This window comes from Bolinopsis microptera, chromosome 5 (genome assembly GCF_026151205.1).
Source record: "Bolinopsis microptera isolate Bmic1 chromosome 5, MBARI_Bmic_1.0, whole genome shotgun sequence".
NCBI lineage: Eukaryota > Metazoa > Ctenophora > Tentaculata > Lobata > Bolinopsidae > Bolinopsis > Bolinopsis microptera.
This window is the reverse complement of record NC_087076.1, coordinates 16,998,744-17,020,994: the sequence shown is the minus strand read 5'-3', so window position 1 is coordinate 17,020,994 and position 22,251 is coordinate 16,998,744. Positions and strand designations below refer to the sequence as shown.

Sequence of the window (22,251 nt, the reverse complement as noted above, 5' to 3'; positions counted from 1 at the left end):
TTTGATCGATTTGAATAAATAATTATGCTGTGGTGAAGGTTTAGATCACGAAAAACAAGAGTAAAACAGCGTTTCTTGGAAAGATCATATCAATGTGTAAATTGTTATTGATTAAGTGTTTCTAAAATTGAGAACTGTGAAAGTCAGGGTAAAAAGTGGAAATCGAATATCCGAGGATGCACAAATTATGGATTGAGTTGGTAAATGTTGTGGTTAGTATTTGTAAGCGTAGACACCGTCCCACTGAGGATCGTAGGGCTCCATCCAGAATTTTCTGAAGAGATGGATGAGCTCAGGTCGCTCAAGTGCACCACTCTTGTCTGTGTCAGCCTTCTCGAAGAAGGTGTAAGCAGCCTCCTGGGGCACATCGAAAGCTTTCATCATGGTCTTGAGTTCCTCAACACTGACTGTACCATCACCGTCATCATCGAGGACATCGTAGTAAGCGTTGGACAAGAGACCAATCATGGAGGGTTCGCCACGTCTGTCCCTTTCTCTTTCAGCCTCAGCAAAGACTCTGTTAGACTCAACCCAGTCCTCCCTGAGAAGGCCGTTGACTGGGTCGACTCCTTTGTTGGTGAAGAAGGTGTAGCAAGCAGCCCTCATCTTGTCGACCTGTTCGTCAGTAGCGTTCACCAGCTGTCTCATTCTGTCGGGCCAGTAGAGGATCTCGTCGATCTCCATTTTACCGTCACAGTCCAAATCGAAGGTGTCGAACCTCTTGTAGAGCCGGGAGATCATCTTTGGGTGGAGATCCTCTACGTTGAACTGCCACATGTTACCCACGCTCCTCAGGTATCTGTAACTCTCGTTGTTGGTCTCGTCGAGTGGCATCTTGTTGGTTTTCTTGGCTAAAATAATAGATTGGTTAGTGAATGTATTCATGTTTTGAATGATTGGAGAATAATCAGAAAACATATTGAGATTGATTAATCAAATTTGATCGATTTGCATAAATATTTATGCTGTGGTGAAGGTTTAGATCACGAAAAACAAGAGTAAAACAGCGTTTCTTGGAAAGATCATATCAATGTGTAAATTGTTATTGGATTAAGTGTTTCTAAAATTGAGAACTGTGAAAGTCAGGGTAAAAAGTGGAAATCGAATATCCGAGGATGCACAAATTATGGATTGAGTTGGTAAATGTTGTGGTTAGTATTTGTAAGCGTAGACACCGTCCCACTGAGGATCGTAGGGCTCCATCCAGAATTTTCTGAAGAGATGGATGAGCTCAGGTCGCTCAAGTGCACCACTCTTGTCTGTGTCAGCCTTCTCGAAGAAGGTGTAAGCAGCCTCCTGGGGCACATCGAAAGCTTTCATCATGGTCTTGAGTTCCTCAACACTGACTGTACCATCACCGTCATCATCGAGGACATCGTAGTAAGCGTTGGACAAGAGACCAATCATGGAGGGTTCGCCACGTCTGTCCCTTTCTCTTTCAGCCTCAGCAAAGACTCTGTTAGACTCAACCCAGTCCTCCCTGAGAAGGCCGTTGACTGGGTCGACTCCTTTGTTGGTGAAGAAGGTGTAGCAAGCAGCCCTCATCTTGTCGACCTGTTCGTCAGTAGCGTTCACCAGCTGTCTCATTCTGTCGGGCCAGTAGAGGATCTCGTCGATCTCCATTTTACCGTCACAGTCCAAATCGAAGGTGTCGAACCTCTTGTAGAGCCGGGAGATCATCTTTGGGTGGAGATCCTCTACGTTGAACTGCCACATGTTACCCACGCTCCTCAGGTATCTGTAACTCTCGTTGTTGGTCTCGTCGAGTGGCATCTTGTTGGTTTTCTTGGCTAAAATAATAGATTGGTTAGTGAATGTATTCATGTTTTGAATGATTGGAGAATAATCAGAAAACATATTGAGATTGATTAATCAAATTTGATCGATTTGAATAAATAATTATGCTGTGGTGAAGGTTTAGATCACGAAAAACAAGAGTAAAACAGCGTTTCTTGGAAAGATCATATCAATGTGTAAATTGTTATTGAATTAAGTGTTTCTAAAATTGAGAACTGTGATAGTCAGGGTAAAAAGTGGAAATCGAATATCCGAGGATGCACAAATTATGGATTGAGTTGGTAAATGTTGTGGTTAGTATTTGTAAGCGTAGACACCGTCCCACTGAGGATCGTAGGGCTCCATCCAGAATTTTCTGAAGAGATGGATGAGCTCAGGTCGCTCAAGTGCACCACTCTTGTCTGTGTCAGCCTTCTCGAAGAAGGTGTAAGCAGCCTCCTGGGGCACATCGAAAGCTTTCATCATGGTCTTGAGTTCCTCAACACTGACTGTACCATCACCGTCATCATCGAGGACATCGTAGTAAGCGTTGGACAAGAGACCAATCATGGAGGGTTCGCCACGTCTGTCCCTTTCTCTTTCAGCCTCAGCAAAGACTCTGTTAGACTCAACCCAGTCCTCCCTGAGAAGGCCGTTGACTGGGTCGACTCCTTTGTTGGTGAAGAAGGTGTAGCAAGCAGCCCTCATCTTGTCGACCTGTTCGTCAGTAGCGTTCACCAGCTGTCTCATTCTGTCGGGCCAGTAGAGGATCTCGTCGATCTCCATTTTACCGTCACAGTCCAAATCGAAGGTGTCGAACCTCTTGTAGAGCCGGGAGATCATCTTTGGGTGGAGATCCTCTACGTTGAACTGCCACATGTTACCCACGCTCCTCAGGTATCTGTAACTCTCGTTGTTGGTCTCGTCGAGTGGCATCTTGTTGGTTTTCTTGGCTAAAATAATAGATTGGTTAGTGAATGTATTCATGTTTTGAATGATTGGAGAATAATCAGAAAACATATTGAGATTGATTAATCAAATTTGATCGATTTGAATAAATTATTATGCTGTGGTGAAGGTTTAGATCACGAAAAACAAGAGTAAAACAGCGTTTCTTGGAAAGATCATATCAATGTGTAAATTGTTATTGAATTAAGTGTTTCTAAAATTGAGAACTGTGAAAGTCAGGGTAAAAAGTGGAAATCGAATATCCGAGGATGCACAAATTATGGATTGAGTTGGTAAATGTTCTGGTTAGTATTTGTAAGCGTAGACACCGTCCCACTGAGGATCGTAGGGCTCCATCCAGAATTTTCTGAAGAGATGGATGAGCTCAGGTCGCTCAAGTGCACCACTCTTGTCTGTGTCAGCCTTCTCGAAGAAGGTGTAAGCAGCCTCCTGGGGCACATCGAAAGCTTTCATCATGGTCTTGAGTTCCTCAACACTGACTGTACCATCACCGTCATCATCGAGGACATCGTAGTAAGCGTTGGACAAGAGACCAATCATGGAGGGTTCGCCACGTCTGTCCCTTTCTCTTTCAGCCTCAGCAAAGACTCTGTTAGACTCAACCCAGTCCTCCCTGAGAAGGCCGTTGACTGGGTCGACTCCTTTGTTGGTGAAGAAGGTGTAGCAAGCAGCCCTCATCTTGTCGACCTGTTCGTCAGTAGCGTTCACCAGCTGTCTCATTCTGTCGGGCCAGTAGAGGATCTCGTCGATCTCCATTTTACCGTCACAGTCCAAATCGAAGGTGTCGAACCTCTTGTAGAGCCGGGAGATCATCTTTGGGTGGAGATCCTCTACGTTGAACTGCCACATGTTACCCACGCTCCTCAGGTATCTGTAACTCTCGTTGTTGGTCTCGTCGAGTGGCATCTTGTTGGTTTTCTTGGCTAAAATAATAGATTGGTTAGTGAATGTATTCATGTTTTGAATGATTGGAGAATAATCAGAAAACATATTGAGATTGATTAATCAAATTTGATCGATTTGAATAAAGTATTCATATCCTGTGGTGAAGGTTTAGATCACGAAAAACAAGAGTAAAACAGCGTTTCTTGGAAAGATCATATCAATGTGTAAATTGTTATTGGATTAAGTGTTTCTAAAATTGAGAACTGTGAAAGTCAGGGTAAAAAGTGGAAATCGAATATCCGAGGATGCACAAATTATGGATTGAGTTGGTAAATGTTGTGGTTAGTATTTGTAAGCGTAGACACCGTCCCACTGAGGATCGTAGGGCTCCATCCAGAATTTTCTGAAGAGATGGATGAGCTCAGGTCGCTCAAGTGCACCACTCTTGTCTGTGTCAGCCTTCTCGAAGAAGGTGTAAGCAGCCTCCTGGGGCACATCGAAAGCTTTCATCATGGTCTTGAGTTCCTCAACACTGACTGTACCATCACCGTCATCATCGAGGACATCGTAGTAAGCGTTGGACAAGAGACCAATCATGGAGGGTTCGCCACGTCTGTCCCTTTCTCTTTCAGCCTCAGCAAAGACTCTGTTAGACTCAACCCAGTCCTCCCTGAGAAGGCCGTTGACTGGGTCGACTCCTTTGTTGGTGAAGAAGGTGTAGCAAGCAGCCCTCATCTTGTCGACCTGTTCGTCAGTAGCGTTCACCAGCTGTCTCATTCTGTCGGGCCAGTAGAGGATCTCGTCGATCTCCATTTTACCGTCACAGTCCAAATCGAAGGTGTCGAACCTCTTGTAGAGCCGGGAGATCATCTTTGGGTGGAGATCCTCTACGTTGAACTGCCACATGTTACCCACGCTCCTCAGGTATCTGTAACTCTCGTTGTTGGTCTCGTCGAGTGGCATCTTGTTGGTTTTCTTGGCTAAAATAATAGATTGGTTAGTGAATGTATTCATGTTTTGAATGATTGGAGAATAATCAGAAAACATATTGAGATTGATTAATCAAATTTGATCGATTTGAATAAATAATTATGCTGTGGTGAAGGTTTAGATCACGAAAAACAAGAGTAAAACAGCGTTTCTTGGAAAGATCATATCAATGTGTAAATTGTTATTGATTAAGTGTTTCTAAAATTGAGAACTGTGAAAGTCAGGGTAAAAAGTGGAAATCGAATATCCGAGGATGCACAAATTATGGATTGAGTTGGTAAATGTTGTGGTTAGTATTTGTAAGCGTAGACACCGTCCCACTGAGGATCGTAGGGCTCCATCCAGAATTTTCTGAAGAGATGGATGAGCTCAGGTCGCTCAAGTGCACCACTCTTGTCTGTGTCAGCCTTCTCGAAGAAGGTGTAAGCAGCCTCCTGGGGCACATCGAAAGCTTTCATCATGGTCTTGAGTTCCTCAACACTGACTGTACCATCACCGTCATCATCGAGGACATCGTAGTAAGCGTTGGACAAGAGACCAATCATGGAGGGTTCGCCACGTCTGTCCCTTTCTCTTTCAGCCTCAGCAAAGACTCTGTTAGACTCAACCCAGTCCTCCCTGAGAAGGCCGTTGACTGGGTCGACTCCTTTGTTGGTGAAGAAGGTGTAGCAAGCAGCCCTCATCTTGTCGACCTGTTCGTCAGTAGCGTTCACCAGCTGTCTCATTCTGTCGGGCCAGTAGAGGATCTCGTCGATCTCCATTTTACCGTCACAGTCCAAATCGAAGGTGTCGAACCTCTTGTAGAGCCGGGAGATCATCTTTGGGTGGAGATCCTCTACGTTGAACTGCCACATGTTACCCACGCTCCTCAGGTATCTGTAACTCTCGTTGTTGGTCTCGTCGAGTGGCATCTTGTTGGTTTTCTTGGCTAAAATAATAGATTGGTTAGTGAATGTATTCATGTTTTGAATGATTGGAGAATAATCAGAAAACATATTGAGATTGATTAATCAAATTTGATCGATTTGAATAAAGTATTCATATCCTGGTGAAGGTTTAGATCACGAAAAACAAGAGTAAAACAGCGTTTCTTGGAAAGATCATATCAATGTGTAAATTGTTATTGAATTAAGTGTTTCTAAAATTGAGAACTGTGATAGTCAGGGTTAAAAGTGGAAATCGAATATCCGAGGATGCACAAATTATGGATTGAGTTGGTAAATGTTGTGGTTAGTATTTGTAAGCGTAGACACCGTCCCACTGAGGATCGTAGGGCTCCATCCAGAATTTTCTGAAGAGATGGATGAGCTCAGGTCGCTCAAGTGCACCACTCTTGTCTGTGTCAGCCTTCTCGAAGAAGGTGTAAGCAGCCTCCTGGGGCACATCGAAAGCTTTCATCATGGTCTTGAGTTCCTCAACACTGACTGTACCATCACCGTCATCATCGAGGACATCGTAGTAAGCGTTGGACAAGAGACCAATCATGGAGGGTTCGCCACGTCTGTCCCTTTCTCTTTCAGCCTCAGCAAAGACTCTGTTAGACTCAACCCAGTCCTCCCTGAGAAGGCCGTTGACTGGGTCGACTCCTTTGTTGGTGAAGAAGGTGTAGCAAGCAGCCCTCATCTTGTCGACCTGTTCGTCAGTAGCGTTCACCAGCTGTCTCATTCTGTCGGGCCAGTAGAGGATCTCGTCGATCTCCATTTTACCGTCACAGTCCAAATCGAAGGTGTCGAACCTCTTGTAGAGCCGGGAGATCATCTTTGGGTGGAGATCCTCTACGTTGAACTGCCACATGTTACCCACGCTCCTCAGGTATCTGTAACTCTCGTTGTTGGTCTCGTCGAGTGGCATCTTGTTGGTTTTCTTGGCTAAAATAATAGATTGGTTAGTGAATGTATTCATGTTTTGAATGATTGGAGAATAATCAGAAAACATATTGAGATTGATTAATCAAATTTGATCGATTTGAATAAATAATTATGCTGTGGTGAAGGTTTAGATCACGAAAAACAAGAGTAAAACAGCGTTTCTTGGAAAGATCATATCAATGTGTAAATTGTTATTGAATTAAGTGTTTCTAAAATTGAGAACTGTGATAGTCAGGGTTAAAAGTGGAAATCGAATATCCGAGGATGCACAAATTATGGATTGAGTTGGTAAATGTTGTGGTTAGTATTTGTAAGCGTAGACACCGTCCCACTGAGGATCGTAGGGCTCCATCCAGAATTTTCTGAAGAGATGGATGAGCTCAGGTCGCTCAAGTGCACCACTCTTGTCTGTGTCAGCCTTCTCGAAGAAGGTGTAAGCAGCCTCCTGGGGCACATCGAAAGCTTTCATCATGGTCTTGAGTTCCTCAACACTGACTGTACCATCACCGTCATCATCGAGGACATCGTAGTAAGCGTTGGACAAGAGACCAATCATGGAGGGTTCGCCACGTCTGTCCCTTTCTCTTTCAGCCTCAGCAAAGACTCTGTTAGACTCAACCCAGTCCTCCCTGAGAAGGCCGTTGACTGGGTCGACTCCTTTGTTGGTGAAGAAGGTGTAGCAAGCAGCCCTCATCTTGTCGACCTGTTCGTCAGTAGCGTTCACCAGCTGTCTCATTCTGTCGGGCCAGTAGAGGATCTCGTCGATCTCCATTTTACCGTCACAGTCCAAATCGAAGGTGTCGAACCTCTTGTAGAGCCGGGAGATCATCTTTGGGTGGAGATCCTCTACGTTGAACTGCCACATGTTACCCACGCTCCTCAGGTATCTGTAACTCTCGTTGTTGGTCTCGTCGAGTGGCATCTTGTTGGTTTTCTTGGCTAAAATAATAGATTGGTTAGTGAATGTATTCATGTTTTGAATGATTGGAGAATAATCAGAAAACATATTGAGATTGATTAATCAAATTTGATCGATTTGAATAAATAATTATGCTGTGGTGAAGGTTTAGATCACGAAAAACAAGAGTAAAACAGCGTTTCTTGGAAAGATCATATCAATGTGTAAATTGTTATTGGATTAAGTGTTTCTAAAATTGAGAACTGTGAAAGTCAGGGTAAAAAGTGGAAATCGAATATCCGAGGATGCACAAATTATGGATTGAGTTGGTAAATGTTCTGGTTAGTATTTGTAAGCGTAGACACCGTCCCACTGAGGATCGTAGGGCTCCATCCAGAATTTTCTGAAGAGATGGATGAGCTCAGGTCGCTCAAGTGCACCACTCTTGTCTGTGTCAGCCTTCTCGAAGAAGGTGTAAGCAGCCTCCTGGGGCACATCGAAAGCTTTCATCATGGTCTTGAGTTCCTCAACACTGACTGTACCATCACCGTCATCATCGAGGACATCGTAGTAAGCGTTGGACAAGAGACCAATCATGGAGGGTTCGCCACGTCTGTCCCTTTCTCTTTCAGCCTCAGCAAAGACTCTGTTAGACTCAACCCAGTCCTCCCTGAGAAGGCCGTTGACTGGGTCGACTCCTTTGTTGGTGAAGAAGGTGTAGCAAGCAGCCCTCATCTTGTCGACCTGTTCGTCAGTAGCGTTCACCAGCTGTCTCATTCTGTCGGGCCAGTAGAGGATCTCGTCGATCTCCATTTTACCGTCACAGTCCAAATCGAAGGTGTCGAACCTCTTGTAGAGCCGGGAGATCATCTTTGGGTGGAGATCCTCTACGTTGAACTGCCACATGTTACCCACGCTCCTCAGGTATCTGTAACTCTCGTTGTTGGTCTCGTCAAGTGGCATCTTGTTGGTTTTCTTGGCTAAAATAAGAAATTGTTAAGTGATTGTTTTTTTAAGAATTGAATTTCTAGCTAAAAACAATTATGTAATACATTCGGATTTATGAAAGAAATTTTTCTAAGAGGTTGGGTATTGGCTTACAGTCACTAGAATTGAAAACAAAAAGAGACAAAGAATTATAAAAAATGTCCTTTCCAAAACAACAATTCGTCCAACAAACAAGCCAAGAAAATGTACTAATCTTCAAAGGAATAAAAATGTGGTAAAATAAATTTTGAATGGAAGACTGAATAAAAAACTTCTTGTTAAGTAGTCACTACTAAAGCAAAGTTGAAATGATGATTATGAACTGTGTCCTAACGGACTTTTATACGATACAATATGATTAACTTCAGGGGCAAATTAGCTCTTATTACATTATATTTAATTGATATCAACCATATTAATTAAGGCTTAAAGTGTTAATCAGTTATTTGGATACAGGAGTCGGATCTATAGATATCATCATATCCAATTAACTTGAATGTCAATAACTCTAGTTTTTAATCTTAATTGGTTTTTCTGGTTTCCGGGATTAAATAAATTTTAACTACGCACGCTTGGTCCTCGTCCAAGACCTCATCAAATACCTACAAGGTGATCGAAAACTAACTTCTTGGATAACTGCAAAAAGGTTCTGATGTAAAAAGGGTTAATTCTCTTCTCTGAGTTTTGAAGGTCGAAATGAGCTCGCTTCATTCAACTTCAAATCTTTAAGTTTCTAACCCTTGATTGTGAACCTCTTAGGCCAAAATTGCCATATGTGGACCAATTTTTAATAATTTTATACATTTCCAACGTAACGAGCCCAGGCTTGTAAACACGTTGGGCATTGGCCTACGAACCAAGATTAGACCGATACTGGAGTTAATGTGCGTCCCGAATTGTTTTGTTATAATTTCAATGAGCTTTTCAGTAATATTTGTGGTGTGGACCTGCAGGAATGATACCTAATTATTTGTCAGGAGTATCAGCCCAATTATGAATTATGATCTCCACACACCTCCATATTTTGTTTACTCAACAAGTTACGGAGTGCCCTAATTTCATAAAATTTGTCATAATCTCCTGAAGTCGGTGTGATAGGATTATTGTTCTGCATAACCGACCTATCACTATTTTGATTGAATCTCATTATTTGGAATCGGTCACTCTAAAAGAGTGGAACATATGCGAATGCAGTAAATATATTTGTATGTACAGAGTAGGTACTGACTACTGATCTTTAGTGGAAAACAAAAAAATCCAACCCGAGTGTAGACTGCATATTTTTCTATGAGGGTAAATTGATTAGTTTATCGCTCAGTTTTTTTTCCTTTTCACATTTGATATCTACCGTAAACGAGTTTGGTTGAGTACACGAATAGAAGCAGTCTTATGCTGTACTTCTATACTGAGAATCTGTTAAAACTATTTGTGCTATATCTCTAGTTCTATTGATCTTTATGGTTGATCGACGATCGTAAGGTTTTGTCCACTTTAATGATTGACACTTTGGTCACTCTCTTAACTCTTTTTGCATATCTGTCGTTTTCCTAAAATTTTTATTTTCTCTCCTGAAATAATCACCCTCCTATGAAAAACAGTATTTGTACCAATTTGTAGCTATCCAGTATCTATATATTATAATATCTAATTTATTATCTATAAAAGTATAAAGGAATAGAAGTCGGGTTTTTGGCTTGGGGGATATCAAAAAAGTTCAAAATGATATTTTTTTAATACGTCATTACATCAACGTGTGACTCATGAGAATTATTGAACAAGTGCTTTGGGCACACTTAGCTGTGTGCATGTTTTATCATCCAAGTTTTAATTCACACACTTTTCCTTCCCCAGCCAGCAGCCTCCCCAATTTTATTTAAACGTTAGGAATCGACTAAATTAATAATGGATACATTGCATTGCCATTTGTTATTTTTACATCGGAATCAAATTATCGGCCACTGCAGTAAACTTGCTTCTTAACATTTGTAAATTTCTAGAGGAGCAGAAATTTAGTCAGGTTAAAAGCGTTTTTTTAAATGCTCTCTTCTTTCACGTGTTCTGATTGCTGATGAGATTTGAACCTAGAATTTTGAACCTTTAATTTTATTTGACTACAGGATTCAAACCTTCATTGTGACTTCGTGAATTAAACTATCGTTATTCACATTAAACTGACTACTCACGATCGCTAAATTTTTGGAGGACCAAAAATTACGGAATGTAGCAAATTAATGCACGGTTTAAAATTGCTTGTTTAAATTGCTCCCTTTGAATCGAGACTGAGGGGCGCTGGCAGATGATTCATGAATATTCAATCGATACCCATTAATCTAATTGACGATCCTATATTCAATCATCTCATTCGTCAATGTCAATGATCTCGACTATCGGAAGCCACCAGACACCAATTTGTTTGATTTCGTCCAACCTCCCAACTTTAGATAAAATCAGTCAAAACCTATTACATTATTAGACACGATTCATTGACTGCAACTTGACAAATTGTACCTATGCACTGGACCTCTCTGGCATTGACTCCTCCATCTATTACTCTATTATTCTATTAGTGAATGTTTTTGTGCAACGTCCTATTTGTTCAATGGCGGCTGATTTCTTTGACCAGGATTTAATTTTCCCAAATTCTTTATCCGTATTTCGCTGAATGCATGACCGGATAGACCGCAATACCACAACATGTCCGGTATTAATAACGCAATCCTGGTCAGCAATAGAAACGATCTCACGTCCGCAGTCTCGATGTCCCAAATTTGTCAGTTGGGCCGGCCTCCAGGCCTCCTTACAGCAAGCTTCACGCGTTTTAGGCATATATTTGTTTAACATATTTTGATAAAAATCATAATAGCTGAGATCCTACCCGACCAATTGGTGGAGATTGTTCATTCTTTTCCTTCATTGGTTTGTTAATTTCGTTCTTCTTCGCTACCGAACATAAGAATATTAGGATAGCACGCCGCTCTGATACTAAAATTATGCTGATTTAATCGTATTCATAACAACATATTACTGCAATATTACTATAAAACACAATAAACAAGCTCCGTTTTTTTCTGCTTTGTGTTGATCCATCTCCTGTATCATGGTCCAGGGTAAAAGTAAATCTAAGTCCAAGTCAGGTCGTAGAATGGTCCAGAAGACAGAAACAGATGGAGCAGGATTTCTGGGGGTACCTAGCAAGGCGCAGTGAGTAATATTTAATCTACATACCGACCCTGATCCTATACTCCTATACCGCGGCACCTACAATCCCTACAATTACATAACTTCACGAATCGTACCTTTCTGGTTACATCTTCTTTAATAGTTTTTCGATGATTTTTTTGGCACTCGTCCAGATAAATTTGCACAAGTCTGGGGTTATTTTGATGGTAGTAGCGATTTCTTAGAAAATCAGTGTTCACGAATGTCAGAAAAAGTCTGGTTTTGGGACATAATATTGATAATAAAACAATAAAATTTAAATTAAATCCTTTGACCTCGAAATACCCGGGGAATAATTTAAATTAAAGGTTTAAAAAATCAATTCGATTAAAGTGGATTTTGATTTTGATTCGAAATTTGGTTATTTTATCTTATCCTTCGTTGGATACCAAACTTTTGCCCTCTTCAGCTCGGAAGTGAGTAATGTTGCCAGCAATTCTATCGACGAAAGTCTCTTGGTCGAATTTTTAGAAGAGGATGGGGTTGATGTCTCCACTGCTAAATTTCTTCACGTGAGTTTAAGTTTTAATCTGTAAAACTGTAATTAACAACTCCATCGATACATTCGTAAGACCAACGTTACCTTTAATCATACATTGATGTCAATTTATTTTTAGTTATACTAATAGGTGTCTTTTAGACGTTATCCTTAATTTCACAATTTTTTAATATTTCAGGGACTTAGCAGGAACGGGCTGCGCCCTCTAAGTGATCCTCGCTTCAAAGATACTATAGATAAGATTAAAGCATTAGGACACGATCCTGAAAGTATCCCAGAAGTTTTAAGCATGGAGGATTTCAAGGCGTGAGTTGAAATTGAAGTGACGAGTATCATATTAATATTGATGTGATTTGACTCATCAAAATCATCTGAGTATTTGCTCACTTGTTCAAAATTCCCATGATTTTAGTTCTGAAATACTGTTGTTTATACCCGCCCATAAGCCGAATTTAATTTTAGTAGATTATTTTTCATCGGACTATTTTCAGATGTCTGTCATCAAACATGGTGTTTATAACACAAGCTCTTTGTGGAAATTTGGTCATCCCTCAATGGTGTGAGTTCACCTCAGTTATCAAGGAAATGTTTGATGAGTGCAAATCCTTAAAACATGGAAAGGTGAGTAAAGTAAGTAGGTGACAACTTATTGTATTTTCATTTCATGTGAGCGAATTAAATTGAATCCTGCTCTTATCAAACTTTCAAAAGTCTAATTACTTATATTATAATGATCTGTACAAAAACATCCAGGTCGCCGATCTAACACCACAAATGGCGAAAGTTGATCCAGAAAAGTACGCCATATCCATTTGTACGGTTGACGGACAACGATTGTCATTGGGTGATTCCAAAACAACATTTCCGATCCAGGACCTTAACCGTGTTTTGTTGTACGCTCTGACTTGCACCGAGAAATCTGTAGACTACGTCCACCAGTTAGTAACAATACTTGGCGTGAGATGACCAATGAAAATATAAACGTTTTGCTCCAAGGCTACCGACTTTTAAACACCGTATCGCCTAAATTATTAAAATCAACTGTATTCTCACTATAGATACATCGGAAAAGAACCCAGTGGTTCGGAAGGAGAGGCCCTGAACCTAAAAAACAAGAAACCTCACAATCCTCTGCTTCTAACTGGAGGACTAACCATGGCTTCCCTCATGAAACCAAGCCTTTGCTTCTCAGAGAGATTTGAATACTTCCTCAAGAAATGTGTGCAGTGAGTACCTTAATTTGCAATTAAGATGATTTCGATGATATTTGAGCTACAGAGCTAATATAAATAACCAGCAAATAGTAATATTATATACCGTCAGTTTACCACCCACATATTACGCACCAATCGCAAACTAAGAAAATTAAATCAATTTCTACACTAAATGTTTACCATGCGCCTATCTCTTCGACAAATCAGGCTTTACTCCAATCGCTCGTACGTCAGAATTTAGATCTTACCAGTTTATTCGCAGGTTCTGTGGGAAGGAGTATGTCGGGTTTAACAACTCTCTAGCCCTCTCCTTGAAAGACCATTCTAATCGACTGTACGCCATCGGTCATTACTTACGGGAGAATGGATGTTTCAACAACGAGGCTAACGTCAGTTTATGAAATAACGTCAAATTTAATTTTACATTACTTGTTGATTTTTGGTTATAATGTTGCTATTTAATCAATAGATGATGGTTACAGACATATGCCGGGACTACCAGTAGACACGTACAGAATTTTTCAGACGTCTTTGCAGCTCATATCTTGGCACTTTAAGGCCAGCAAATATTTGAATAATTACGAGATATGAATGTAATCAAAATTGCATATCGGAATAACCCGCACAAGGCCTTGTGAAACAGAGCTTTAGAGCTTATTTTTACACTTCCTATATCGTTTTAACCTGCGACGTTCCTAATTCCTACCATGGTCCGTGCTACCCTGGCCTTTCATATTACGTATCATTGTTCATCAGAATGGTATACTGTTAATGTCTCAAGTAATTGAGCACTGAGCAGCAAATAATGGGCCACACTATTCCAACTCTGTAGCCACTGACACTCATCATGTGCCCTGATAGATCTGAGAATTCACTTCAATCTAATATTTATTATTGATAATATTTTGAGATCGATCAGTTTAAAGATAAAAGCATAAAACTTTTCACTGGAATGGTCACTGGATCAAGGCCTACTAAAAATTTCTTTACACGAGTGTTTCCTTACCGCATTTAATCCTCCTTCATCATCATCATCACACTCTTTCATGCAAGCTTCTTGTATATTTTAATCTATAAACTGAACAGAAATGACCATTTAACACATTTGATCTGTCGCTGCTTTAGACTGGTGGTTTTTGTCTTGTTATTTATCAATTTCTTTTTCCCTATTTAAACATCACTCGAAACTTCTAGGCGGACTCGCTAGAACAAACAATGGAACTGTTCATCCACTACAGTGCAATTGATATGTCAATTGACGCCGCTTCTGTGATGGCTGCTACATTGGCATCTGGTGGACTCTGTCCACTGACTGGAGAGAAAGTGGTGTATCCTGAAGCTGTGAGGAACTGTCTCAGTATGATGAACTGTTGTGGGGTTAACGATTACAGTGGAGAGTTCATGTTTGAGGTCAATAAGTTTTAAAAATTAGCCCATTATACTGTGACCCGTTTAAAAACTCTTGTCGCATTTATTTCAGTTTTAATAAAATTATACAGAGACAATGTTTTCATTAAGTCCAGTAGCAATAAACTAACTAGTACCCAACGGTCTCAAACAAAATTGTAATCAACCACATCAAAAACAATTTAACTTTATTTTATACCATTTTACAATTATGATTTGTATCGCCCCCTGTCTACCAAGCTTTTCCGCTCATTAAACTTCTCACAGGTCGGACTGCCAGCCAAGTCGAACGTGTCAGGAGCGCTGATGGTGGTGATCCCCAACGTCCTGGGAATGTGTATCTACTCGCCCAGACTTGATAGGAGCAGAAACTCTGTTAGAGGGGTTCAGTTCTGCAAGTTGTTCACGGATAGGTTCGTATTCCACCAGTTCGATCCTTCTGATAGATCCAGAACCAAAATCGACCCCAGGAGAAGAGACTTTCATGAAACCAAGGTTTGATAAGGGGGGGGGCGGTTCGTGAGTATTTTTTAGAGTCCCGACGAATATGGCCAAATTATCATTCTCAGAAATTGATTTTGAGTATTTTTATGTGTTTTGTTGTGATGTAAATTTAGAAAAGTTACAAATCTCAACTCAATGGACCATATTGCACTGATATGAAGAATGATTTGGTATATCACTACTTTTGAGTTACTGGGCCGCGCTCAGCCTGTCATTCCGCCGAATCTCTGTCATTCCGCCGAATCTCTATGAACATAATAGCCTGAGGTCCCCTTTTGAGTGGAAAATTTTTGAGAAAATTAGAAATCCATGCTGAATTTCTGAGATTCAAAAATAATTTTTGAGACATTTTTGAGTATTCCTGGCGAAAATTGTCAAATTTTCAGATTCAAATATTCTCAAAAATACTCATGACCCCCCCTCCCCCCTGAAAATTTATTCCTGCCCTTCATATGTAGTGTGCGTTGCATTCTTGTTGAATATGAGGCTTGATTACGTAAAAAATCAAGACAAGTGCAAAAGCTAGAATCGGATTAACGACCCTCCGATAAGCCGTCGAATACTATAAACGGAATTAAACGGAATTAAACGGAATTAAACGTAAAGTTGTCGGAGATGGCACTAACACCATCGTCTCGACTATACATGAATGAATAACATATCTAGAGTAAGTAAAATTCGAATTTCAAGAATCATGAAAATTTAAAACAAAATCACTTAAAATTTAACTCCCGTACAAACAACCGAAATAGAAATAATTGCTGAAATAATAATTTAACATAAAAGGAAGTAGTAAAAGGCAACTTCAATGATCACTAAACTGCGATATCAGTATTCGAGTCCACAAAAGACACATTCATACTCAAACAGTCCTCCCACTCACACTCACAACGTACTGGAAACAGTAATCACTAGTGTTCCATGCTCGTACAACAGATCGTGAAATCTGCATAATGATGGTTGATCTGTATTATGTCTGTTGAGTTGGTAGTCCTGATGGGGTGACAGGCAGTATTGGCGTCTTTTTCGGGTTCCTGATGCGGTGACAGTATAAGTATAACTTATTACCGCTACCAATTATAATAATCTTGTTTCCAAAATTAAACGATTAAATTAATTTTAGGACCAACAGAGTCTGATTCTGCTCTTTGCTGCATACCAAGGAACGATGACGACACTATATCGGTATCTCAAAGAAGGTGTAAACTTCGCTTATCCCGACTATGACGGCCGTACTGCCATTCATCTCGCTGTTTGTGGTGGTAAGTCACTGGCCAGGAGTAAAGTTAAGACTGTGGTTTGTTAATATTCCTAATTATGAGGTACAATCGGGTATATAAAACTATTTGTTGTATCTGTTTTTGCAGTGTGCCAAATACTGTTTCAAACGAGTAAGACGTCAAGTAAATAATCTTTTTTAACAGGTCAGCTTGACGTGGTGAAATTCCTGATAGATAAATGCCATGTTGACGTCAACCCAATTGATCGATGGGAGAACACACCTCTTGACGACGCTTTCAAGTACAATCATGAGCAGATTATAACTCTTCTCAAACGAAAGGGAGCTCAGACAGGGGCCGCCATCATGGGAAACTGAAGGAATGTTAATCTTTATATTACAGTTTTAAAAATTTATTCTATAAATATTATAAGTTTTTATGATTAGTATCTCTACCAGCGAGACTGACTGCTATAACTATTAAGTGATATATATATGTATGTATATATTTTGTTATTTCATATTATTTTTAGCATGTTTTTAATCCTTTTAATTCATACTTTGATACGTTTTGATACAATCGCACCAAAGCTTACTTTGCCATTTTTATGCATGTATGAGCTATATATTTACTGCTTTTTTTTTCCAAAACTCTTTAAGGTTGTAATCAACTTTTGCTTTGTAATATATCTAAATTATAAATTGAACCAGAATTGAATTGAGTGACCTCAACGCGAACGTCTGTTCATATGTAATCTGTTTAGTAATACTAATAGTACAATTATCTTGTTTTTAAGCTCAGCAAGTATTATTAGTTTTCAATGGTATGTTGTAATTGTATTACCTTGATTATTTCCTTTTTATCTAGCGAGTTAATAATGTTGTAAACAAAAGACCTTTCGCGTTTAATTTCTTTTAATTTTCATTCAATTATGGCTGTTGGAATGTCCGAAGTAAAATAAGTGTTAGATTAAAAAACGGGCGGATGCTATCTCTGCTATCGATGTTTGTGGGATAGTGAGAAATCTGACCTGGTGATCTAAAACACAAGATTAAAAGATTCTGACTCAGATCCGCAGCGACTTAATTTAAAAATAAGTCTCAGTAATAATATTAACAACTGAGGAGTGAGGTCCTTGACCAATCGGTGGAGTTTTTTCCTTTTTCCCTTCCTACGATTGGTTTGCTAATTTCGTTCTTCTACGCTACCAAATAACATTACATATTATGATATATAGTATTACATATCATAATATATATTATAATACTATTTGACCAAAACCCATAATCATGGGTAGAGTGTACCGCTGCCAGTGTCTCTCTTTTCCAAACAAAAGGAAATGATATTAATTTGAGGAACCGTTCGCTAATGCAAATTGATACCGAGAATGAAATCGGTCGCTCGCTTTTCCCATTCATTCACGGCTTACGAATTGTAATAAAGCTTATTAAATGGGAAAAGCGAGCGACCGATTTCATTCTCGGTATCAATTTGCATTAGCGAACGGTTCCTCAAATTAATATCATTTCCTTTTGTTTGGAAAAGAGAGACACTGGCAGCGGTACACTCTACCCATGATTATGGGTTTTGGTCAAATATCATCTCTTTTTGATTATAATGTCAGGATAATTTACACAATCGAAACTTCATTAACAAGGAGGTAATTCTGACGATTTCGAAATTCTGCCTTTGAAAACGTTTTCTTGTGTTTAGTTAGGTATATCTGTCGATAACCGACTGAATATGGCACTTTTTACTCATTCAAGTTGGCATTAAATTCATATATAATGCCATTTAAATATCGTGGGAAAGCAGAATATATTCGAAATCACGAATTAGCAAAATTCTCACCTTTCGCACGTGCAAACTTTGAGCGGACGTTGCGTGCGCATACAATATTGAATCACCGTAAATTTTTGCATAGTGGTATTTAATATATAGTTTGATAAGCATGCAAAGTTTCAGAAGATTTCAAAAAGAACTTGGATCACAACGGGACTCCAAAGTTGATAAAAATCGTGAAAATCAAAATTTTTAGTGATTTTAGCTATTTTAAATCAATTTGGGCGTGTCCCCACGTGTGCAACTTTTCGATTTTTAACTTTAAAACTAACCTATAACACAATTTACACCTTTAAGAAGCAAAATTGAGCTCCACAACCCAAGGGATGACCCAACACCAGAGAATCACAATGCTGGCAAGCATAACCGTTGCCCTTATATTCACAACACTATGTACCCCCTATACTATTATATCCCCTTTATTGTTTTCCAGGCATTAAGACTCATCGAAAGTAGTTCAGCAGGTATATTTAAGTTCAAAACATTCTAATTCAATGTTAATGATGACAGGAATAAGAAATAGTTATGTGGAGGTTTTTAAGAAATTTGCGCAAAATACGCGCCAGCATGTTATACGAAATTAGGTAAAAAACCCAAAATCGCCATATTCAGGTGCCTTAAAAACCATGTTAAAATTGAGTTAGAGATCTGAAACTTTGCAGAGCGTCTAGACCTTGTCCAAATCGACTGTAAAAAAAATTTCATGTTGCAGGAGTATCGGGAAGTGGGTTTTCTGGAACCCCTGTTTTACAACAGATTGTCGTGAAGCTATATATCACAATGCTGGCAAGCATTACCGTCGCCCTTATATTCACAATACTATTTACCCCCTATACTATTATATCCCCTTTATTGATTTCCAGGCATTAAGACTCATCGAAAGTAGATCAGCAGGTACATTTAAGTTCAAAACATTCTAATTCAATGTTAAAGATGACAGGAATAAGAAATAGTTATATGGAGGTTTTTAAGAAATTTGCGCAAAATACGCGCCAGCATGTTATACGAAATTAGGTAAAAAACCCAAAATCGCCATATTCAGGTGCCTTAAAAACCATGTTAAAATTGAGTTAGAGATCTGAAACTTTGCAGGGCGTCTAGACCTTGTCCAAATCGACTGTAAAAAAAATCTCATGTTTCAGGAGTATCGTGAAGTGGGTTTTCTGGAACCCCTGTTTTACAACAGATTGTCGTGAAGATATATATATATATATAATATAGACGCTTTTTGCAGTCAATTGTAGCCTACATTTAAGTGTCCGTAGATTCGAAAGTATAAACGATACAGTCATCTCGAACCACAGGTTTTAAAGATAATCGTTTAAGCTTTAGTTTACATTGTATTGAAAAATAATTTAACGTCATCATCATCACTTGATGACGTCATCAAATTAAGTGTTTTAAAAACTTGATTTTTGACAAAGTAACAACTTTTCAAATCGATTTTACGCTATTAAGGAGTAATTTTATTCAAAATCTGAGGACATTTTTACCTTAGATAATTGTTCAAGCATTCCGAAAATCTACCGGAATAGTTTCCTACCTTGCTCCTTCATAAAGATATTTGCTATTGAAGTTAGTGCTTTTTTGAAGAATAATTTTATAAAAACACAAAAGTTGTGAATTAGTATTCTCTGGTGTTGGGTCATCCCTTGGGTTGTGGAGCTCAATTTTGCTTCTTAAAGGTGTAAATTGTGTTATAGGCTAGTTTTAAAGTTAAAAATCGAAAAGTTGCACACGTGGGGACACGCCCAAATTTATTTAAAATAGCTAAAATCACTAAAAATTTTGATTTTCACGATTTTTATCAACTTTGGAGTCCCGTTGTGATCCAAGTTCTTTTTGAAATCTTCTGAAACTTTGCATGCTTATCAAACTATATATTAAATACCACTATGCAAAAATTTACGGTGATTCAATATTGTATGCGCACGCAACGTCCGCTCAAAGTTTGCACGTGCGAAAGGTGAGAATTTTGCTCATTCGTGATTTCGAATATATTCTGCTTTCCACGATATTTAAATGGCATTATATATGAATTTAATGCCAACTTGAATGAGTAAAAAGTGCCATATTCAGTCGGTTATCGACAGATATACCTAACTAAACACAAGGAAACGTTTTCAAAGGCAGAATTTCGAAATCGTCGGAATTACCTCCTTGTTAATGAAGTTTCGATTGTGTAAATTATCCTGACATTATAATCAAAAAGAGATGATATTTGACCAAAACCCATAATCATGGGTAGAGTGTACCGCTGCCAGTGTCTCTCTTTTCCAAACAAAAGGAAATGATATTAATTTGAGGAACCGTCCGCTAATGCAAATTGATACCGAGAATGAAATCGGTCGCTCGCTTTTCCCATTTAATAAGCTTTATTACAATTCGTAAGCCGTGAATGAATGGGAAAAGCGAGCGACCGATTTCATTCTCGGTATCAATTTGCATTAGCGGACGGTTCCTCAAATTAATATCATTTCCTTTTGTTTGGAAAAGAGAGACACTGGCAGCGGTACACTCTACCCATGATTATGGGTTTTGGTCAAATATATGTATATATATATGTATATATGTATAAGACGCTTTTGCAGTAAATTGTAGCCTACATTTAAGTGTCCGTAGATTCAAAAGTATAAAAGATACAGTCATTTCGAACCACAGGTTTTAAAGATAATTGTTTATACTTTAGTTTACATTATATCGAAAAATAATTCATCGTCATCATCATCACTTGATGACGTCATCAATTTAAGTGTTTTTAAAACTTGATTTTTGACAAAATAACAACTTTTCAAATCGATTTTAAAGCATTAAGGAGTAATTTTATTCAAAATCTGAGGACATTTTTACCTTAGATAATTGTTCAAGCATTCTGAAAATATACCGGAAAGTTTTCCTACCTTGCTCCTTCATAAAGATATTCGCTATTGAAGTTTGTGCTTTTTTGAAGAATAATTTTATAAAAACACAAAAGTTGTGAATTAGTATTCTCTGGTGTTGGGCCATCCCTTGGGTTGTGGAGCTCAATTTTGCTTCTTAAAGGTGTAAATTGTGTTATAGGCTAGTTTTAAAGTTGAAAATCAAAAAGTTGCACACGTGGGGACACGCCCAAATTCATTTAAAATAGCTAAAATCACTAAAAATTGTTATTTTCACGATTTTTACCAACTTTGGAGTCCCGTTGTGATCCAAGTTCTTTTTTGAAATCGTCTGAAACTTTTCATGCTTATCAAACTATATATTAAATAACACTATGCAAAAATTTATGGTGATTCAATATTTTATGCGCACGCAACGTCCGCTCAAAGTTTGCACGTGCGAAAGGTGAGAATTTTGCTCATTCGTGATTTCGAATATATTCTGCTTTCCCACGATATTAAAATGGCATTATATATGAATTTAATGCCAACTTGAATGAGTAAAAAGTGCTATATTCAGTCTGTTATTGACAGATATGCCTACCTAAACACAAGGAAACGTTTTCAAAGGTAAAATTTCGAAATCGTTGAAATTACCTCCTTATTAAGTTTCGACTGTGTAAATTATCCTGACATTATAATCAAAAAGAGATGATATTTGACCAAAACCCATAATCATGGGTAGAGTGAACCGCTGCCAGTGTCTCTCTTTTCCAAACAAAAGAAAATGATATTAATTTGAGGAACCGTCCGCAAATGCAAATTGATACCGAGAATGAAATCGGTCGCTCGCTTTTCCCATTCATTCACGGCTTACGTATTGTAATAAAGCTTATTGAATGGGAAAAGCGAGCGACCGATTTCATTCTCGGTATCAATTTGCATTTGCGGACAGTTCCTCAAATTAATATCATTTTCTTTTGTTTGGAAAAGAGAGACACTGGCAGCGGTTCACTCTACCCATGATTATGGGTTTTGGTCAAATACTAATTCACAACTTTTGTGTTTTTATAAAATTATTCTTCAAAAAAGCACTAACTTCAATAGCAAATATC

The 22,251-nt window shown here is 38.8% G+C and overlaps 10 protein-coding genes across 10 annotated transcripts; 1 reads left to right on the top strand and 9 right to left on the bottom strand.

The window, feature by feature from the left end:
- Positions 1-204: 204 nt before the first annotated feature.
- On the bottom strand, positions 205-933 carry LOC134815622 (obelin-like). Its single transcript, XM_063824172.1, has one exon. The coding sequence runs from the start codon at positions 916-918 to the stop codon at positions 214-216; it is 705 nt and encodes a 234-aa protein (XP_063680242.1). The 5' UTR covers positions 919-933; the 3' UTR covers positions 205-213.
- Positions 934-1,152: 219 nt separating this feature from the next.
- Positions 1,153-1,857, bottom strand: LOC134814850 (obelin-like). The gene has a single exon (XM_063823147.1). It carries the CDS (start codon positions 1,855-1,857, stop codon positions 1,153-1,155), a length of 705 nt encoding a protein of 234 aa, XP_063679217.1.
- A 20-nt stretch (positions 1,858-1,877) lies between these two features.
- LOC134814849 (obelin-like) lies at positions 1,878-2,807 on the bottom strand. Its single transcript, XM_063823146.1, has one exon. It carries the CDS (start codon positions 2,794-2,796, stop codon positions 2,092-2,094), a length of 705 nt encoding a protein of 234 aa, XP_063679216.1. The 5' UTR covers positions 2,797-2,807; the 3' UTR covers positions 1,878-2,091.
- Positions 2,808-2,899: 92 nt separating this feature from the next.
- On the bottom strand, positions 2,900-3,753 carry LOC134815259 (obelin-like). The gene has a single exon (XM_063823773.1). It carries the CDS (start codon positions 3,733-3,735, stop codon positions 3,031-3,033), a length of 705 nt encoding a protein of 234 aa, XP_063679843.1. The 5' UTR covers positions 3,736-3,753; the 3' UTR covers positions 2,900-3,030.
- Positions 3,754-3,828: 75 nt separating this feature from the next.
- On the bottom strand, positions 3,829-4,687 carry LOC134815171 (obelin-like). The gene has a single exon (XM_063823677.1). The coding sequence runs from the start codon at positions 4,675-4,677 to the stop codon at positions 3,973-3,975; it is 705 nt and encodes a 234-aa protein (XP_063679747.1). The 5' UTR covers positions 4,678-4,687; the 3' UTR covers positions 3,829-3,972.
- A 214-nt stretch (positions 4,688-4,901) lies between these two features.
- Positions 4,902-5,644, bottom strand: LOC134815327 (obelin-like). The gene has a single exon (XM_063823845.1). It carries the CDS (start codon positions 5,613-5,615, stop codon positions 4,911-4,913), a length of 705 nt encoding a protein of 234 aa, XP_063679915.1. The 5' UTR covers positions 5,616-5,644; the 3' UTR covers positions 4,902-4,910.
- Positions 5,645-5,841: 197 nt separating this feature from the next.
- On the bottom strand, positions 5,842-6,564 carry LOC134815306 (obelin-like). The gene has a single exon (XM_063823823.1). The coding sequence runs from the start codon at positions 6,553-6,555 to the stop codon at positions 5,851-5,853; it is 705 nt and encodes a 234-aa protein (XP_063679893.1). The 5' UTR covers positions 6,556-6,564; the 3' UTR covers positions 5,842-5,850.
- A 216-nt stretch (positions 6,565-6,780) lies between these two features.
- On the bottom strand, positions 6,781-7,510 carry LOC134815303 (obelin-like). Its single transcript, XM_063823820.1, has one exon. It carries the CDS (start codon positions 7,492-7,494, stop codon positions 6,790-6,792), a length of 705 nt encoding a protein of 234 aa, XP_063679890.1. The 5' UTR covers positions 7,495-7,510; the 3' UTR covers positions 6,781-6,789.
- A 74-nt stretch (positions 7,511-7,584) lies between these two features.
- LOC134815246 (obelin-like) lies at positions 7,585-8,349 on the bottom strand. The gene has a single exon (XM_063823759.1). The coding sequence runs from the start codon at positions 8,347-8,349 to the stop codon at positions 7,729-7,731; it is 621 nt and encodes a 206-aa protein (XP_063679829.1). The 3' UTR covers positions 7,585-7,728.
- A 3,059-nt stretch (positions 8,350-11,408) lies between these two features.
- LOC134814955 (glutaminase kidney isoform, mitochondrial-like) lies at positions 11,409-17,328 on the top strand. The gene is made up of 11 exons (XM_063823321.1): positions 11,409-11,574; positions 12,002-12,104; positions 12,270-12,397; positions 12,583-12,712; positions 12,845-13,029; positions 13,150-13,317; positions 13,568-13,694; positions 14,500-14,715; positions 14,980-15,207; positions 16,340-16,478; positions 16,641-17,328. Exons 1-11 carry the CDS (start codon positions 11,471-11,473, stop codon positions 16,811-16,813), a joined length of 1,701 nt encoding a protein of 566 aa, XP_063679391.1. The 5' UTR covers positions 11,409-11,470; the 3' UTR covers positions 16,814-17,328.
- The last annotated feature ends 4,923 nt before the right edge of the window (positions 17,329-22,251 follow it).

Bases quoted from the DNA above. Each gene is read 5' to 3' on its own strand.
- LOC134815622 (XM_063824172.1), bottom strand. From the start codon at position 918: ATGTTTTCTGATTATTCTCCAATCATTCAAAACATGAATACATTCACT.
- LOC134814850 (XM_063823147.1), bottom strand. From the start codon at position 1,857: ATGTTTTCTGATTATTCTCCAATCATTCAAAACATGAATACATTCACT.
- LOC134814849 (XM_063823146.1), bottom strand. From the start codon at position 2,796: ATGTTTTCTGATTATTCTCCAATCATTCAAAACATGAATACATTCACT.
- LOC134815259 (XM_063823773.1), bottom strand. From the start codon at position 3,735: ATGTTTTCTGATTATTCTCCAATCATTCAAAACATGAATACATTCACT.
- LOC134815171 (XM_063823677.1), bottom strand. From the start codon at position 4,677: ATGTTTTCTGATTATTCTCCAATCATTCAAAACATGAATACATTCACT.
- LOC134815327 (XM_063823845.1), bottom strand. From the start codon at position 5,615: ATGTTTTCTGATTATTCTCCAATCATTCAAAACATGAATACATTCACT.
- LOC134815306 (XM_063823823.1), bottom strand. From the start codon at position 6,555: ATGTTTTCTGATTATTCTCCAATCATTCAAAACATGAATACATTCACT.
- LOC134815303 (XM_063823820.1), bottom strand. From the start codon at position 7,494: ATGTTTTCTGATTATTCTCCAATCATTCAAAACATGAATACATTCACT.
- LOC134815246 (XM_063823759.1), bottom strand. From the start codon at position 8,349: ATGCCACTTGACGAGACCAACAACGAGAGTTACAGATACCTGAGGAGC.
- LOC134814955 (XM_063823321.1), top strand. From the start codon at position 11,471: ATGGTCCAGGGTAAAAGTAAATCTAAGTCCAAGTCAGGTCGTAGAATG. The intron at 12,398-12,582 runs GTGAGTTGAAAT...GACTATTTTCAG, and splicing joins AGCATGGAGGATTTCAAGGC to ATGTCTGTCATCAAACATGG. The intron at 14,716-14,979 runs GTCAATAAGTTT...AACTTCTCACAG, and splicing joins GTGGAGAGTTCATGTTTGAG to GTCGGACTGCCAGCCAAGTC.